The 20,465-nt window shown below is 38.1% G+C and overlaps 1 protein-coding gene across 1 annotated transcript in view; it reads right to left on the bottom strand.

The window, feature by feature from the left end:
• The window catches only part of LOC120476142 (uncharacterized), a 479,146-nt gene that overhangs the window by 294,628 nt on the left and 164,053 nt on the right, over positions 1–20,465 (bottom strand). The window contains 4 exon segments of the mRNA XM_089125368.1: positions 1,885–1,954; positions 2,152–2,180; positions 2,182–2,276; positions 6,011–6,125. Of these exon segments, the coding sequence (XP_088981494.1) occupies positions 1,885–1,954; positions 2,152–2,180; positions 2,182–2,276; positions 6,011–6,125 (309 nt within the window).

Here is a 20,465-nt window from a genome sequence, read left to right as displayed (position 1 = left end):
GGTGACAATTCACGTGACTAAAGAACGAAGGACTCAAACCCGAAGACTCAAATGAACTAATCATTCCTCTTTCCGGTGATCTGACAGCATAGGCTTAATGGGACTGACAGGAAGAACGAAGACTCGGACCCGCCGAACCCGAACTCGAGAGAACTAATCATTTCTCTTTCCGGTACTGACAGCATAGGCTCTATGGGACTGACAGGAAGAACGAAAGACTCGGACTCGCCCCGAACCCGAGACTCGAGAGATAAACTAATCATTTACTGTTTCCAGTACAGATTCAGAATCCATATGTTGCGCAATGTGCATGCGCGGGTAACACAACATGAACGAATCACTCCCTGAGACAGTGGTGGAGGAAGTACTGAATCTCAGTACTTAAGTAAAAGTACAAATACCCAGATAAATATTTACTTTAGTAAAAGTAGAAGTATGACAACCATACCTAAGTAGAAAGTAAAAAGTACTTTATTTTAAATGTACTTCAAGTATTAAAAGTAAAAGTACTTGCATAACAATTTATTATCTTAATGTCTATTTTCAAATGATTAATAAAACATTTAATTCTAACTCATTCAACCTAATAGCCTACTCCTATAATGATGTTCAATAATGATGGAAAAAAATGTCACCATTTCTGAAACAAGCTTGTAATTAGGCAATACACATCATCCTTACTATATGTTAATAACTATGTTTGGCAGTAAACGAGATGAATTTATGGTGTAATTCTGAACCTCTTGGCTTGCCATATCCTAACCAAACCAAACATATATTACACACGGTGTGTTTCCTATGCACGTAAAAACAAATTTTCGCGTATGAGTTGCACGATAAACACACTGCGTGTGAGACGCATTTAGTGTGACCGGGTTGATATACTGTATCTATGGCAACCAAACGTCACTGGTGAGACAAACGTGCAACGAACGGACGGTCAGATTACGTTTTGGCAGGGAAAAAACTGATCAGAAAATGTAACGAAAATGTAACAGAAGTTGTAGAAATGTAGTGGAGTAGAAAGTATAATAATTGCTGCAAAATGTAACGAAGTAAAAGTAAAAAGTAGGCACTATTTATTGTACTTAAGTAAAGTAAAGATACGTGAAAAATGTACTTAAGTAAAGTAACGAAGTATTTGTACTTCGTTACATTCCACCACTGCCCTAAGACAACTCGATAGTCCCGAGTCATATTAAAGATTCGTTCAAAATGAACGAATCGTTCATGAACGACACATCACTACTGCTCATCTGTGTTTTGTACCTGAATGTGAGAGACTGCTATTGCTGCTGCTAGTAGCTTTGGTGTGTGGAAACCTGTGGTACGGCTGTTGAGATATCGCACCGGATCAAATGCGGTGCGTGCATTCCTTCAAATCGACCCTGTGTTGAAGCAAATGTTTCATCATATTGGAGGTGCATCCTTTGAAAAGCTTAGCAAAACTTTTGAACGTTTGCCGCACTCTGCCATCGTAAATACAATTACAACGCATGTGCGGCAGGCAGGTCCTGGCAGATCAATACAACAGTAAACAAATGCTCACTTTCATTCACAACGCGAGTGCGTGCGCGCACGCGAGCGAGCGAACATCAAAGTAAGGAATCGATAAGAGCAATCGAAGGATTTCGATTCGCAAGGAATCGATTCCTTGCGAATCGAAATCCTTCGATTGCGAAGGAGTCTTATAAAATACCCGGTTTTTGGCATTTTGGAACCGGTTCTGAAATGGAACCTGTTCTCGATACCCAACCCTACTAACAAGTATTGCAGTTTGAAACCAGTTGTATAGAAAATGAAATATCTGAAAATAATACACATGGATCATAACCACACATTATTAGAATAAACTCCAAGCATCAGCTTCACATGAGTACCAACCTTCGGGTCACAAGCTGAAATGACAAAAATAAGGCCGAAAGCCAGAAAGGACATGAAACTCCTGAAGAACCTGGAATAGAGGAAAGCAGAGAGGTTGTTGAGTCTGGGAGTTATTGCGATTTATCAAAGCCAGTGTTTTTAATGCACCGAAAGCCTTTTTTATTAGCAGAGTAAAGGGATATGCTGGCTGTGTGAGCGGTGACGGGCTGTAAAAGCTTAAAGAAATGGTGTGTGAAATGATCTGCCAGGGTTGAGTCCAGAGTTTACCGTCTGCAGTGCTGTAAGCTCTGGGCTAAATGTCCTCCGCTGTGAGCTATGGGGCAATAGCCTCACACTGATTCTCACCATCCATTCTGCATTCTCCGCCCAGTGTGAGCCGACGAGGCCATCGACTGAAACAGAAGGAGACGTTAGGTCATGAAATTAGCACTGCGGGAACAAGGAGACAATCATGAAATACTTTATTAGGGTTTTATTAGTTTCCCTTTAGCAGAAGACATTTGACCTGGGAAATGTGTAATATTTTGCTCTCTGACCAAATGTCCTTTTGCTCTCTGACCAAATGTCCTGTAATATACACACACGTACACACACACACATATATATATGAAGAGTTCAGATGCAAAAGCCTCTAAGTGCCATTTGAAATTTTCTTCTTTAATGATCATTTTTATCAAGCTTGTATATTTAAGTTCAGTGATTTCACTTAAATGGCAATGATAATTACCTATTAATTGTTATTTAAGTGAAATAACTGAACTTAAATATATAAGTTTGATAAAAATCATCATTAAAGAAGAAAATTTCAAATGGCATTTAGAGGCTTTTGCATCTGAACTCTTCATATATATATATATATATGTGTGTGTGTGTGTGTGTGTGTGTGTGTGTGTATACAATGAGAAAAATAAGTATTTAAACACCCTGCTATTTTGCAAGTTCATCCGCTTAGAAATCATGGAGGGGTCTGAAATTGTCATTGTAGGTGCATGTCCACTGTGAGACATAATCTAAAAAATAATATAAAATAAAAAAAAAAATCCATAAATCACAATGTATGTTTTTTTGTTTTTACTATGTTTTTGTAAGATACAGTTGCAAATAAGTATTTGAACACATGAGAAAATCAATATGTTAATATTTGGTACAGTATGGCCTTTGTTTGCAATTACAGAGGTCAAATGTTTCCTGTAGTTTTTCACCAGGTTTGCACACACTGCAGGAGGGATTTTAGCCCACTCCTCCACACAGATCTTCTCTAGATCAGTCAGATTTCTGGGATGTCGCTGAGAAACACGGAGTTTGAGCTCCCTCCAAAGATTCTCTATTGGGTTTAGGTCTGGAGACTGGCTTGGCTAGAGCCACTCCTTGGTTATCCTGGCTGTGTGCTTCAGGCCATTGTCATGTTAGAGGACCCAGCCTCGACCCATCTTCAATGCTTTAAAATGTCCACCTCCACTCTATTTATTATACTAAATTAGATGCACCTGTTACACCCAATCCAACTAAGAATCCAACTACTAACATGGCCAAAACCAAAGAGCTGTCCAAAGACACTAGAGACAAAATTTTACACCTCCACAAGGCTGGAAAGGGCTACAAGGAAATTGCCAAGCAGCTTGGTGAAAAAAGATCCACTGTTGGAGCAATCATCAGAAAACAGAAGAAGCTAAACATGACTGTCTATCTCCCTCGAACTGGGGCTCCATGCAAGATCTCACCTCGTGGGGTCACAATGATCCTAAGAAAGATGAGAAATCAGCCAAGAACTATACAGAAGGAGCTGGTCAATGACCTGAAAAGAGCTGGGACCACCGTTTCCAAGGTTACCGTTGGTAATACACTAAGACGTCATGGTTTGAAATCATGCATGGCACGAAAGGTTCCCCTGCTTAAACTAGCACATTTCAAGGCCCGTCTTAAGTTTGCCAATGACCATTTGGATGATCCGGAGGAGACATGGGAGAAAGACGTGGTCGGATGAGACCAAAATAGAACTTTTTGGTCTTAATTCCACTAACCATGTTCGGAGGAAAAAGATTGAGGAGTACCATCCCAAGAACACTATATATACTGTGAAGCATAGGGGTGGTAGCATCATACTTTGGGGGTGTTTTTCTGCACATGGGACAGGGCGACTGCACTGTATTAAGGAGAGGATGACCGGGGCCATGCATTGCGAGATTTTGGGGAACAACCTCCTTCCCTCAGTTAAAGGCAGACTAACAGGTCTTTGAATTCTAGCTGATAGACATGTGTTCAAATACTTATTTGCAGCTGTATCTTACAAATAAATAGTTAAAAAATCATATATTGTGATTTCAGGATTTATTTTAAGATTATGTCTCACAGTGGACATGCACCTGATGGACAATTTCAGACCCCTCCATGATTTCTAAGTGGGAGAACTTGCAAAATAGCAGGGTGTTCAAATACTTATTTTCCTCACTGTATATATATATATATATATATATATATATATATATATATAGTTGTAATGGTTAACAATATTACTATTTTTTTTTTTTTTTGGTGACAAAATGCAGCATTTGGAGAGCCATGGTGAGCGTTATTTAAAAAACAACAACAAAAACTAAATATATATATAGCAACAACTAAATATATATATATATATATATATATATATATAAAGAAATTGTGTATATATAGCAGGTGTATACACACACACACACACACATGTATGTATGTATATATGTGTGTATATACTGTATATGTGTATATATATGTGTATATATATATATATATATATATATATATATATATATATATATACACACACACACACACACACATATACATACATACATGTATGATATATTGTAATAACATTTCACACTATTACTTTCCAAGTTAAAAATAATAAGTCTTTTGAATTAACCTGCTCTGCAGAATCATAGTTGTTTCATAACACAATACGGTTTCACACTACCAACAAATCGCCAGATGTGACATCGCACTCACTCAACACTAACAGATGGAAATGTCACATGCAACTCACTGTAATGTGTTACAGAGGCTATTTGAATTCATACCGTGGTGAGCCATGGGTTGGACATAATTCACACTGACACCCTCGGCTGAGAGCTTTGCTGGACTGGGCCCAGAAAGAGACTGATAGATGCAGCAGACAGTGTAACAGAGCCAAGTGTCAGGACAGGACACACATAACCTCCAGTGGAGGTTGTGCTCATGTGTAGGACACGCTGTCGGCTAGGGCTCCATAAACTATAATAATGCTACTCAATGGCAACTGATCAATAGTTTCACAGATTATTTTTATTTAACCTTTTTAGGAGCAGACATTTAAATTTGTTGCATAAAAAAATTATGAATTTAAGTAAGGCATTAAAAATATGTATGAATACAATAATCATAAATAAGTGACCCGTATTTGCTTTCGTAACGTGTTCCTGATCCCTGTTTATATATGTTCCTTATTTTAACTACCTAATCACCTTATTAATCTTTCATCAAATTACTTGAGAATGAACTTAAATGCATTTGTTTTATCAAACAAACAACATTTTTTTTTTCAAAATCCAAACAATCCAAAATTAATTTTTAAATTCACTTGTCATTTTTCTGCAAGCAAGGAAGAAAGGCTGCGTCCAAAATCAAATGCCATCTAGAATAGGTATTGTGAATAAGTAATGACTGCTAAAAAAAAACAAAAAACAGTATGTTCTTTATAGTATGAGTGCATGTAGTATGAATTTAATCTGTGCTATGTTCTCCATGTTGTCATGATCATATGCTTATCATAAATCGTCTCCTGTGGCCTCATGGGATACTAAAGTGTCCATCGTATGCACATTTCCGAATCTCGCTGGAAGTAGTAGGTCATCTGTACACATTTTGCCTACTCTTTTACGAGCACTGTTAATTTTGTACGTTCTTCTTTTGCCACATACTGTTTTTCAACTACTATATGATAGAGAACAAGAATGTGCTTTTGGATGCAGCCAGGTTGTGATTTTAAAGATGCTCTCATTTTTTCCTTGTAACATTTTTACACCAGAAGAAATTGATTAAATCTTTATACACACATGCACACTTAAAACGACAGTGTCCTGATAAATAGATGGGAATATAATGATGAACTCACTTGTGTGCTTCATGGCTGTGCCCATCACAAGGAAACTCACAGTCACACTGATGGTGATGAAGATCTGGATCAGCTCTGCCACCCATGAGAACCGGCTGTACCTCTGTCTTATGACCTGTGGAACAACACACCACCACGTCACATTTCAATTACCAGCAAACAGATGAAATTCAGCTGTGGAATAATGCTCACGGTGAAGAATTAGTGCATCCTGAAGCTGTTATACCACCAGGTCACCACTAGATGACACCATTTGTCTTTTTGAGCACGACTGAACTGGTAAATGGGACTGCATTGAGCATAAAACAGTTCATCTGCACCATTAGGTCTGTATGTGTTTAACAGAAAGAATAATAAGACAATAAAACCCTTGATGCACAATTAAAATAACCAGAAATCATAAAAACGCAACGTGATCCACAATCCCACAAAAAACAACCAAGCCGAGACGGGTCATATATCTGATGAAGAGCAAACCTATTGACATTTAAAGACCCCCGTCTTCTTCTCACCTTTTTCAGAAGAATCAGTTCTGAGGAGCTGCTCGTGTGCTTGAGGTCACATTTACTGTAGAGGTAAAGTTTTAAAGGTCAGCACTGTCTTAAACCTGATCATTATGCCATATTTTTGGGCTAACAAAACAAAACTGTTTTTAGACAGAACTTTGTGCTCAAAAGGGCTTTGAATTCTGGGGCAAAGGCACTGCACATTGAAAAACGTAACTTGAGGAAAATATTTCGATTCAAAAAGTCCTTTTTGCCCATCAATAAAACAGGATTTGACTCAAAACGGGCTGTGTGTGGGCTAGGAAATTTGGTATACTCCAAGTATAGACTTTCTGTCTTCTGTTCTTATTCGTGTGCGAGTGCCCTGATCTCTTTGTGGTTGGCGGTTCTGACTCATATCTGACATTTCAATCTTTCAGCCCGTCTCTGGAATCTCAAGGCTCTTTTCATGTGCTTCTCTCTATCGCCTCGGCGTGTTAAGAAATATTATGGTATTTCTGCTCTGATATGCCAAATCTGGTTCTTCTGGCTCATATTACTTGATAAATCTTTATAATAAAATCTCTCTATCTCTTTCTCTCTTTCTCTCTTTCTCTCTCTCTCTCTCTCTCTCTCTCTCTCTCTCTCTATCTCTCTCTCTCTCTCTCTCTCTCTCTCTCTCTCTCTCTCTCTCTCTCTCTCTCTCTCTCTCTCTCTCTCTCTCTCTCTCTCTCTCTATATATATATATATATATATATGAAGAGTTCAGATGCAAAAGCCTATAAATGCCATTTGAAATTTTCTTCTTTAATGATGATTTTTAGCAAACATGTATATTTAAGTTCAGTAATTTCACTTAAATAACAATTAATAGGTAATTATCATTGCCATTTAAGTGAAATTACTGAACTTAAATATACAAGTTTCATAAAAATCATCATTAAAGAAGAAAATTTCAAATGGCATTTAGAGGCTTTTGCATCTGAACTCTTCATATATATATATATATATATATATATATATATATAATTTTACAGCAAATGTATGGTGGTCATCGTAATTTTGCCAAGACATGTTTCTGGATCAACATATTTTGTTGATTCTGGGACAACATTCCTGTCAGAAAATTTAGTCTAACTCTATCCCTACTCCTAAACCCAAGCCTTCAACTCATCCCTAATATCAGAGGGAAATGATAAGTGAATAACACTGACGTAGAAGCACATAATTCTTGTTGCAAGCCTAAACTTGACATAAACTGTAAACTTGTCCCTCTAATATGACTGGTTGATTTCCAGGATTAAGAAAGATGTTTTTTTTTTTCCCCCAGGAACATGTTGTACTCAGTGATATATCTATATGGTATATAACCAATATTTGCTTTGAGATGGATGGAATTCATAGGTCCCACTTTATATTAAGTGGCTTTAAATACTATGTACTGTACGTACATCGAAAAATAAGTACAAAGTACTTATTGTGTGGATGTTGTATTGTAAATCACTTTTGCTGCTATTGAGGTGTGATACTGGTAAGGTTAGGGTCAGTTTAAGGGCGGGTTGAGGTGTAAGTCCACAAAGGTGTGTGACACAGTAAGTCCATTGTTTCAAATGATTAATTTCAATGAAAGTATAGTACTTAAAGCCACTTAATATAAAGTGGGACCTATCTCAGAATTCTGACTTTATAACTCGTCAAAAAATAGTCAAAATTGTGATAAAAAGTCACAGTAACTTCTATAAAAACTTCCTATTTACAAACGCATTTCCAAGTCCATTTTTAAATACTTTTTGTTAGATAAAGCAAGTTCAAACCATAAAGCATGTTCAAAGTACTGAATCATTTCTATTGAGTATAATCTCCTAGCCATCGCAGGTCAGAATATTCATGTACATTTATCATATGCACTATGCCAAGAGATGCCACTGTCTAAGTCCAATCCTTTAGAGGAGCTCTGCTGCCCCTGGTCAACAGCTCTGGAAAAGTTTCGAGGGACTGGTCAGACTAAGAAAAAAAAAAAAAAAAGCAAATGGAGTGGTATAGGGAGCCAAAAGTCCGCAGAGAGGAGTCTCAACGCCTCACTGCCCCTAAATTAGATCACAAATTCTCGCTCATGGCACAGTCTCAACACTGGCCCCTCAGGCAAAAGACTGCACATTATTGTTTAATACTTTGCCTCTGTTCTGCTGCCACCTAATACTCTCACACACGGGGATTTAAGCACATTCACGAGTCGACAGAATTAAAGGGCCATACACTAATCAAGACTGATAGAAAATTCTGAAAAACAGCAGACATTGATTGACATTTGTATAAAACAAAATCACAGCCAAAATAAATTTACTCTCCAAATTTATGTACGTTTTTATTTCTTTATTGGAACGTAAAATAAGAAATCTATAGCCAGTTTTAATATGCACAGTGAGATTAAGAGCAAATAACAAAATATCAGTCTGTTTGTTAAACAAAGACTGGGATCGATATCGAATCAATATTGCTAATGAATTTAATAATTATTTTGTAAATGTAGGAGCCAATCTAGTAAACAATATTGTGCAACCAGAATTAAAAGGTGTGGATGTTGACATAATTTAATTAAATACAAGCTCAATATTTCTAAAGCCAGTTGAAGAAAATGAACTACTAAATACAATAAAAAAAAATTAAAAGTAAAAAATCCACAGATTTTAATGATATAGATATGCCACTAATTAAGGATGTTATGACATTCGTTGTAAAACCACTAACCTATTGTAACGTACGGACAGAGACGGTCGGATCCATGTGCAGCACTTTATTAAAACAAACAGACATGAAAACTGGCAAACACTTAAACAAAAGGGGCAATCCAGAAACTCGTGGTCTAAACAGGCAATGGTCGAGGCAGGCAGCACAGGTTCGAGAGCAGTCCAGGAAACAGGCAAGGGTCAAGAGTCCAGGGAAACACGGAGACACAGAACAGGGAATAACGCTCGGAATTGTACGCTTACAGGGTAACAAGACTTCGCAAGGGACACAGGGAAAACTCAGGCTTAAATAAGGAACTCAATAACCAATAATGAAACACAGCTGAACATAATGAAACACAAAGAGTCCATGGGGAAACAAACATGGGGAGAGGGTGCCCTCTAGTGGCTCTCGAGGGCACCACGGCTGCTGATCGTCACATAACCCCCCCTCTAAGGAGCGGCTTCCAGACGCTCCTAAGAGCTCCGGGGGGAGGTCAACGGGGGCTGGGATGGAGGGCCAGGCCCATGGAGAGGCAGGAGGCCAGGCACATGGAGAGGCCTGGGGCCGTGGAGCGTGGGTGACCAGGAAGGAGCAGGACGTGATGGCGGCCAGGGCGGAGCAGACACAGGCGAGGTCCATGACAGCCTCGCCTCCATGGCCCTCACGGACTCAGAGGTCCATGTCAGGATCACCTCCATGGCCCCCACAGAGTACCTACTGCCCCCCCCCCCCCAAAAATACTTGGGGAAATTCCCGGGAGGAACCTCTGGGTGGTCAACGGGTACAGGAAAGGCCTCCCGGAGCTTGAAGGGTGCAGGCAGAGCGAGGCGCAGAGGCGGGGCCGGCAGAGCGAGGCGCAGAGGCGGGGCCGGCAGAGCGAGGCGCAGAGGCGGGGCCGGCAGAGCGAGGCGCAGAGGCGCGTTCACCGGGGCCTGGCGAACCGAACGAGTCCTCCTTCTCCTCCTCCTCCTGCGGCGGCGCGTCACTGGGCTGGACACACTCGCTGGGCTGGACAACTCACTCACTTGAACTGGAGATGCAGCGCTCACTTGAAGAGGAGATGCAGCGCTCACTTGAAGAGGAGATGCAGCGCTCACTTGAAGAGGAGATGCAGCGCTCACTTGAAGAGGAGATTCAGCGCTCACTTGAAGAGGAGATGCAGCGCTCACTTGAAGAGGAGATTCAACGCTCACTTGAAGAGGAGATTCAGCGCTCACTTGAAGAGGAGATTCAGCGCTCACTTGAAGAGGAGATTCAGCGCTCACTTGAAGAGGAGATTCAGCGCTCACTTGAAGAGGAGATTCAATTACTTGAACTGAAGACTCACTGGACAGACTAAATTCAACACTGGACACACTTGATTCACTCGGCTCAGCACTTGACTCACTTGACTCGGCACTCGATTCACTCAGCTCGCTATTTGACTCACTTGATTCACTCAGCTCGGCACTTGACTCACTCGAGTCGGCTGGCACGCGCTCAAACTCCGGTTCGACCCGCGACACCTCCGCTGTCTTAGAAACAGCACTTTTAACAGGGCCAGTGCGGGATACGGGCTCGAGGGGTCCGACATGATGAGTGGTTTTGGCAGGAACGATATGCTTAGAAGCTCCTCTGACGGTCCTTAAGGGAGGATCAAACAGTTTAGCGAGCTGAGGCTTATGCGGCGTGCGGAGTGAGTGAGAGAAATCCGCCGCATACAAACCTCCCCGGCGCAGGGAAAAGAGCAGTTCCTCGAGACCCTCCTTTTCTGCGGGGAGTTCAAAAGCCTTTCTGAACAGGGCGGTAAACAAGTCGAAAGGAGGAAACGACATCCGACCTGGTTCCCAAAACGTGCCTGCCCACTCCAGAGCCTTTCCAGTCAACAGTGAGCAGATGAAAGAAACGCGGTCGGTATCCGAGGCGTATAACTGGGGCTGATGTTTCATATATAAACTGCACTGCTGAAGAAATCCTTCACACGCTTCAGGTGAGCCATTAAACTTCTCGGGAAACGGCGTACTGGAATTACTGCATGCGGTACTCACACAGGGTTGCGGTGGAACAGGTGCAGCGGGAGCTTGGGCTTAATTAGTGCTTGTGCTCTGCGGAGACCATGACTGCACGGAGCTTGCTAGTTCCTCGAGGAGAGAAGTTAGTCTCGCCAGCTGAGAACTATGAGAGGCTAGCATTGAAGCTCGGGTCTTGACCACGGCGGATAGATGCTGAAAGTCTGCTGGATCCTCGTTTGGCGAAGTCTTCTGTAACGTACGGACAGAGACGGTCGGATCCATGTGCAGCACTTTATTAAAACAAACAGACATGAAAACTGGCAAACACTTAAACAAAAGGGGCAATCCAGAAACTCGTGGTCTAAACAGGCAATGGTCGAGGCAGGCAGCACAGGTTCGAGAGCAGTCCAGGAAACAGGCAAGGGTCAAGAGTCCAGGGAAACACGGAGACACAGAACAGGGAATAACGCTCGGAATTGTACGCTTACAGGGTAACAAGACTTCGCAAGGGACACAGGGAAAACTCAGGCTTAAATAAGGAACTCAATAACCAATAATGAAACACAGCTGAACATAATGAAACACAAAGAGTCCATGGGGAAACAAACATGGGGAGAGGGTGCCCTCTAGTGGCTCTCGAGGGCACCACGGCTGCTGATCGTCACACCTATATTTTTAATTTATCACTTCAAACAGGTATTTTTCCGGGCAGCATGAAAATAGCTAAAGTTATCCCTATCTATAAAAATGGTGACACCCATTCATTTTCAAATTACAGACCAATTTCCCTCCTTTCACAATTTTCAAAAATACTTGAAAAATTATTTGAAATAAGATTAGACAGTTTTATTTAAAAAACATAAATTATTAAATGATCATCAGTATGGTTTTCAAGCAAATCGATCCACAGAAATGGCTGTAATAGAGCTAGCTGAAAAAAATAACCTCTGCAATAGAAGATCAAAATTATTCGGCTGGAAATTTTATAGACTTGAAGAAAGCATTCGACACTATTGATCACAAAATATTGTTAAAGAAACTTGAAAGATATGGCATCAGAGGCGTTGCACAAAGATGGATTAGTGACTATCTTAGGAATCGATTTCAGTTTGTGCAATTCACCAATGAAAGGTCACAGCTACAGAGGGTCACTTGTGGGGTTCCACAGGGATCAGTCCTTGGACCAAAGCTATTTTTATTATATATCATCTGTAAGGTGCTTACACAACTAAACTGTGTCTTATTTGCAGATGATACAACTCTATTTTGTTCCAGTCAGACAGCTTCTGAACACAGTGGAAGCAGAAATGAATATATATAAAAAAATGGTTTGTTGTTAATAAATTGTCATTAAATATAAGTAAAACTAAAATTGTTTTAGTTGGTAATAAAAATATAAATCCAAATGTTCAGATTAGAATTGAAATGTCAGAACTAGAAATAGTAGGTGAAATTAAATTCTTAGGTGTCATTATTGACAACAAACTCAGTTGGAAATCCCACATAACTTGTATAAAGTCAAAAATTGCAAAAACTCTGGCTATTCTGTCCAAAATAAAATACATTCTTGATTCAAAGGCCTTAAAAATATTGTATCAGTCTCAAATAATGCCATACATGACTTATTGCATATAGATTTGGGGAAATACATACAAAATAACAATAAAACCAATTCTTCTTTTACAAAAACGTGCAATATGACTAATAAATAAAACAGATTATTATCACCCAACAAACAAGCTATTTATAAATTCCAACCTACTAAAATTTAATGATTTAGTAGAATTTAAAATAGCCAAAATAATGTTTAAAATCATAAATAATCAATTTCCAGACTGTGTCCGGAACCTTTTTCAAATGAAATCTAATCCTTATGAGCTCAGAGGAACACTCATGTTCAATAAACCACAGATTAGAACAAATGTTAAACAGAGGTTTCTGTCTGTTAAGGGGGTTAAAATGTGGAATAGTCTCGATGATGAACTGAAAACATGTAAATCTATAGGCAGCTTTAAGAAATTGTATATAAAAAAAGATTACATTATACAAAGCTGAATAAGTTTAGCTTTCCTTTCTTTTAGCTATTATTTTCGCAAAATGACTTACTGTACAGTGTGTTAAATAAATAAAATGTAAAAAGGATCGGCGCAATAAGCATAAGCTTCAGCCGACACCTTTTCGATAAAGTATCTTTTCTTTTCTTTGTGTTTTTTATTATTTTATATTGTATTTTCACTTTTGTTTCTATATTTGTTTGTAAATTTCTTTTTGAAGCTGACCGAAATTATGAATGAATGAATGAATGAATGGACCACTTTTATTATGATTTTTCGGAGCTTGACACACCCTGGTCACTCTCTGCTTCTATTGTAAGTACAGTCTGCTAAATATACATTACAGATCAAAAGTTTGGGTTCAGTAAGATTTGTTTAACAGAAATTAATACTTTTATACAGCAAGGATTCATTAAATTGCTCAAAATTTGGCATTTTTATCATTACAAATAATTATTTTAAATCAATGCTATTTTTTTTTAAATTTCTATTCATCAAACAATCCTGAAAAAAAGTATCGTTTCCACAAAACTATTACGCAGCACAACTGCTTTAAACATTGATAATGTTTCTTGAGCATCAAGAAATTACAATTCTTGATTCTATTCATTGATATTAGAATGATTTCTGAAGGATCATGTGACACTGAAGACTGAGTAATGATGCTGAATATTCGGCTGAATTAAGTTACATTGGGGAACAGGGCTGTAAAATAAAGTGCTAACATGTACATACTAAGTACTTCTTATAGTAATAACTGTGTAATAACCCTGAACCTACACAGAAGCCTACCCTTAACCCATATAGTTACCTTTTATTACCCAGTACTTTCTATAAGCACACATAAGTGTACATACTGTAAAATAAAGTACATTTTATAATACATTAAAAAATATATAAAAACAATAATTCAAATACTGATCAAATAAATGCAGCTTGGATAAACACAAGAGACTTTGCTAAAAAAAAAAAAAAAAAAAAAAAAAAACATTTTAAAATCTAACCGAACACCAAACTTATTTATTTCGACAATCACCTATTAACTATTAAGATGGGATGGATGATCTGATGAGCGTCATAATCTAGTGCGCTGAAAACGAACATAAATAAAACATGGTCTAAAATATATATGTAAGTGTATATGTATATATATATATACACCATGTTAAGGGAATGTAACCACTGCTTCATAAATTTGAGATGTTTCCATGCAAATTAGGATTCTAAAGTTTCTCCATCTCGCCCCTAGGAGAAGAGACTTTATTTATATCCTCGATGAAATTGTCAGCTTGACACACTCAGGCAACTCATGAAAAGTGCTCGTCTAGTATAAATAGAAACAAGCAGATCCGCTACAAGACCGCTGCCACGGTGCTCGTCAGAGCATGATCACAACTTTTCTGAAATTCTCTGTAAACTTTGCTGAAGTTTACAAACCACAGGCATGTCTTTGGTTGTGACTATTAAAACAGCTTGAACTGTGTTTTGTGATTCCTAACAGTTACTATGTGTATTTCATAAATAACCTCATGCCTTGACCTCCATAAAATTACTATAAACCTCAGAAATAAACTTGACAATTCTCTTTAAACTAGCTAATGCTACTGGCAGTTTATAGTTAGTTTTAAAGAAATAATTCAACCACATAATTATGCACTCACCCTAACGTCAATCCACAATGGTCCCAATAAAAGCGTCATAAAAGTGGTCTCTATGAATCATATACTCAAAATCTTTGAAAGTCATTTAATAGTCATACCGAATGTGTGAGGACCAGATTTGTATGTTATTCATTTTAATGTTATTCATGATTGAACTCTATAACTGGTTCAGTCTGATTAATGAATCAATCATTCAAACCAGTTTTGCGAACTGGACCAATTGACTCAATTGATTCGACTCAAAAGAACAATTAATTCACAAATCAGATGTTGCTACACTCAGGACCAAGAATATGAGTAGGAATAATTATGAGGGGAAGGGGTTGTCAATATTTTAAGTGAACTTAAATTTGTAGTAAATTGTCTGTTCATCAAACAAAACAACTAAATGGTTTCATAAGACTGGGAGTACAAGGCTCAAGTTCTGGTGAAGCTTGAATGATTAAGTCAAATGAAATTCTTTCATTTCAAATGCATGAGAAAAAGGACTAGAAAAATAGTAATACATTCTCCTGTTGTGCTGATGGAAGAAAGTAAGTCACACAGGTTTGGAACAACATAAGTAAATAATGACCTTTTGCATAACATGACCTTTTTATGAATGCACAGGCAGAGCATTTCTTATTTGGGGGGTCTGTAAAATTTCAAGAGCCTCATAGGATTGCAAAAGAATACAGGCAAAAGCCCTGTGACAAATATAGATAACAGTAAAGTTAAAGTTTCAATAGCACCAAAAGCACATTTCCACTGAAACACATTTTCACTGTTCCAGCACAAATTTTAGGATTACAGAAAACTGTAGCATTTCTGATCTCTCCATGACTCAAAGGAAATGCCAACCGATTTTACTTGAGTGTAGAAAATTTCACCAGCAGCTGCAGAAATCAACACAATTTAACAAGGATGAGATGACCTTTAGATTAAAAGCAGCATGTCCTGTTGACAGAAACCTTTATCATTAATCACTGTTTGAAATTTCCAATAAACAGTCATAATTTATATGCCATCCATTCTTATCGCTTCTGTTTAAACGCTTTCAAATGACAATCTTAAAGGTTCTAATTCAAAGCCAAGCTCAAGGTCAGCCCAAAGCTTTGAACAGATAGAGGAGTTTTGATTGATGGCAGTTGTGAGGTCAGAGCCAGCTCATCATTATGCTAATCATCTCGAAGACAAAAGATCATCAGCATTGATCCTCTGTTAAAAAAACAGCGGTGGATACTGATTAGACAAATTTACACTGTAGATGTGAAAATTGAGCTGAGGGATGTGCGATAGAATGATAGAACAATAAAATGACAGACAGACAGACAGACAGACAGACAGACAGACAGACAGACAGACAGACAGACAGACAGACAGACAGACAGACAGACAGACAGACAGACAGACAGACAGACAGACAGACAGACAGACAGACAGACAGACAGACAGACAGACAGACAGATAGATAGATAGATAGATAGATAGATAGATAGATAGATAGATAGATAGATAGATAGATAGATAGATAGATAGATAGATAGATAATACAGCCCTCGGTGGACACGCTAGCCTGTCAGAGCTTGTCCAACAAGCGCAGAGGAACAACGGCACAAGTGTCCCGGCAGAGAACCAGGGAGCGCAGAGTTACAGCATAATGCTAAACAGCCCTGCGTGTCCCAAACGCCTGCAGCAGAGCCTGAATAATTGATGAAGTGCTGGGAATGTCAAGACCCAGCGAAATCTCTGTACTTGTTCAGTGATCAATGGGAGAGACCATATTTTTTGACACCCAACTTATCATGTTTACATTAAGAGTCTCAACTACAGCTAATGCTGTTTGATGTTGCTCAGCAAAATCATCTGCTTCAATGGTTGCCTCTGAATTAAGGAGCTCCAGTTCCAGGCTGGAAATGTAAAGTGGTCACAGCAAACCTTTCAAATACATATTCCCCCCGGAACGTATGTCGCGGGACCCCATCGCATGGTGCATTATCTGTCAAGGCAAGCAAAAAAAAAAAAAAAAAAAAAAAGGCAGGATTACAGAATGGGTGGCATAGGTGATATACCCCTGGGATTTGTTAGACTATTTCTTTTTATTAGATGTTGCTGGATAAGCCAGCTATTAAATTGAGAAACAATGATTCAGCACTGTAAAGAAAAAGAAAAAAAAACAAAACTATTTCATCATCATTCAAAAGCAGTACATGCATGCACTTCTGATTGGGCCCCGTGCAGACGGAGGAGTCCTCTTTTATTATTATTATCAATTATACTACTAGAGCTGAGATAAATGTTTGCAAATATGCAGTGTTGATTTATTTGAAAAACACTATGGAGATTTCAAGAGGACATGTATATTAGTTTCTCTTTTTCTGTGTGATCTCAAACAAATGTTACCTCAAAATCTGAAAAACCTCAGGTTTTGGGGGAAAACAAGACAAAACTGTATATGAAGAGTTCAGATGCAAAAGCCTCTAAGTGCCATTTGAAATTCTCTTCTAGAATAATCATTTTTATCAAGCTTGTATATTTAAATTCAGTAATTTCACTTAAATGGCAATTCATAGGTAATCTTCATTGCCATTAAAGTGAAATTACTTTACCTAAATATAAAAGCTTGATAAAAATTAACATTCTTGAAGAAAATTTCAAATGGCATTTAGAGACTTTTGCATCTGAACTCTTCATATACAGCATGGCTCTAATTAATTGTAATCAAAACATTATTTAATACATATTCAATGTGCATTTATTGCAATATAAAAATGATAACATAATTGTATTCATTTAATTTTTAATAATCAAAAACTGTACGCACTAGGGATGTCAACGATTAATCGACGATCAATTAATTGTCGATAGTACATTTAATCGTAACTCAAGTTCACTTGTGCATTCACATCATTTTCTGCAGATATAATTTTGTAATATTATGTTAATTTTGCATATAGATCTGATTAATTTCAAATAGGATGCATTTCATTGAGTTAAATAAACGCTTACAAAGTGCTCACCGGTTATTTATTCAGCGCGCGTCGCTCAAGCAGAATGCACGACTAATAATAACGATGGTTAATTTGGCACTGTAATATTACATAACATGACAACAATATTTTATCCGTATTCACAAACCGTATTCACTTTATAGCCCTTAATCCTGTAATTGTGGACAAATCTGGGCACAGAGGACTCAGATGTGATCCTAATTTTTATTTATTATAAATGTTATATCACTGTCTTCGATAAAGTTTTGTCCATCGATTTATGGTGTTTTATTTTATTTTGGGGTATTTTTCAATTTATTTACTTCAAAAAGTTCCATATTTCCTATGTAAATTATGCTTATTTTTATGCTTATTTTTTTAACTACATTAAAATATCATTCCAATAAGTCCTTGGAGCTAAAACCTAAAGATGAAGTGACTTTGCTGTCACCTGTTGTCTTATTTTGGCTTATTTTAGAATGCTCTAAATTACAGTTTTCCCCATTCATTTCTATGGGTGCCCATTTTTGACCCAAATACAAGATTAAGGAGTTGTTTTTTTCCACCCACTTACCATTGTAGAATTGAGTCCAAAAAATTGTGTGTGTGTTCAGGAGGCAAACTTAGGAAAAGTAGCCAAGTCTTGTACAGCTCAGATCAAGTATTTAAAATAAAAAGGTATTTAAAAAAATAAAATAAATCAAAACTACTTTGCCCACATTTGTCTAGAAATACGGTTTTAGGGTTAAATGGTTGTGAATTCATTGGGTTTAGTTGCCGTTTGACCATACGTCAACATCCGCCTTTTTAGGGTACCCTTAAACGTCGGTTAGATGACGTTATCGGCTCCTAACCCTACCCCAGACCTATACCCCTAAACCTACCCTGTCACCTAACTGATGTTAAAGGTAAAGCGTCAGTTGTATGACGACCCGTGATGGTCAACTAACCGCAGTTTAAGGGTACCCTAAAAAGGCAGATGTTGACGTATGGTCAAAAGACGACCCAAGACGTCAGTTACATGACGACTTGGGATGAGACTGTGTTACGTCCACAACAGTCACACATTCTGACAAGCACGCGTCTGAGGCAGCGTTGGTGACACGTTGTAATTGTCGTTATATTTATATATTAAATAATTAATTTAATTTATCAACCACATCAAAATATTTTACAATCCTACTAATACTAAATTATTTAGATTAAAAACCATTCTTATTAATTTGGTGAGGAACATAGCTTTTTGAGCAGCATTTGCAGACCCCGTAATGCTGTTTGCCATTAATGCTAACGATTAATCGATTAATTGATCGTTAATTTAAACGACGATCGATCATGGGACTTTGTGAAAATTTTCGTCCCTGTATGTATAAAATGTACAGAATATAATTTTAATTGGTATGTTTAAATCTATGATACAATGCAGTATTTCCACCATGCATGGTGCTAAAGTCAAGCAAATATAATAGTATAGGCCTAACTCCCGCAGGAAGCCTTAAAACGTTTAATTTAATTACATATTTTTGAAGATTCATGTTGTAAGTCTAAGCAACCTCTCCTTGTGTATTTGCAGAATATATTAGAAAAAATTCCAGGGGGAAATTCAGTCTTGTCAGCTTTCACTGACCAGCTCTGAATACTTTCTTTCACGTACATGTTCATCTGTTGCTCTGTCAGCTGTTTTCTGAAAAATGTGTTACAGCTTCCACTCCTTCCTAAAACCATGGCGTTTTGTTTTCTGTCAGTTTCTCCTCCACCTGTCTAGCCGTAACCACGCTGCCATCATTTTCTATTCCAATGCTTTCAGCTCTGGGGATTCATTGGCTTATCTGCATAATCCTTGCCCATACGGTGTTGCTCAAGAAAAGACCGGCTCCCAAAAATTACATCAATCTCAAAGCTGGCTGGCACTGACTCCAGCACATTACCGGTTATTAGCCTACAAAAGCCTGTCTGTTAACCAGCATGCAAATGAGCACAGGCAAGCTGACCTGTTGTCTTGCTCATGCAGTTCCACATAACATCCGATGAGAAGGGTCTAATATATTCCTTAAAGTGAAGGCTGCTAAAGCAAATAGTGCTGAGTCACCACCTGCTTCACAAGACCGGTGCTCTGCCGATTCATATTTGAATAAGGAACAAAAGTTCACTTTCGTGAAAGTACCGGTACTTCAAAAGTTGTCTTTTCAGCTTCCTTAAAGGATTAGTTCACTTTTGAAAAAACTTTTGCTGATAATTTACTCACCCCCATGTCATCCAAGATGTCCATGTCTTTCTTTCCTCAGTCGAAAAGAAATTTAGGTTTTTGATGAACACATTCCAGGATTTTTCTCCATATAATGGACTTCAATGGGAACCGGATGGTTCAGGTCCAAAAGATAGTGTTAATAACTGTTTCAGGTGCAGCTTCAAATGTCTTTAAACGACACCAGACGATGAATATGGGTCTTATCATGCGAAACGATCGGTTATTTCAATGCTTATTCCAAAAATGTAACTTTTCTAAGGACAAATGCTAGCCTTTCTCCATTCTGTGAGGCGCGTTTGCAACGTCACGTAGTACG

Source organism: Pimephales promelas, chromosome 21 (genome assembly GCF_988280905.1).
Source record: "Pimephales promelas chromosome 21, fPimPro1.hap1.1, whole genome shotgun sequence".
NCBI classification, from domain to species: Eukaryota; Metazoa; Chordata; class Actinopteri; order Cypriniformes; family Leuciscidae; genus Pimephales; species Pimephales promelas.
The sequence above is the reverse complement of the archived record's forward strand: the minus strand, read 5'-3'. Positions and strand labels throughout refer to the sequence as shown.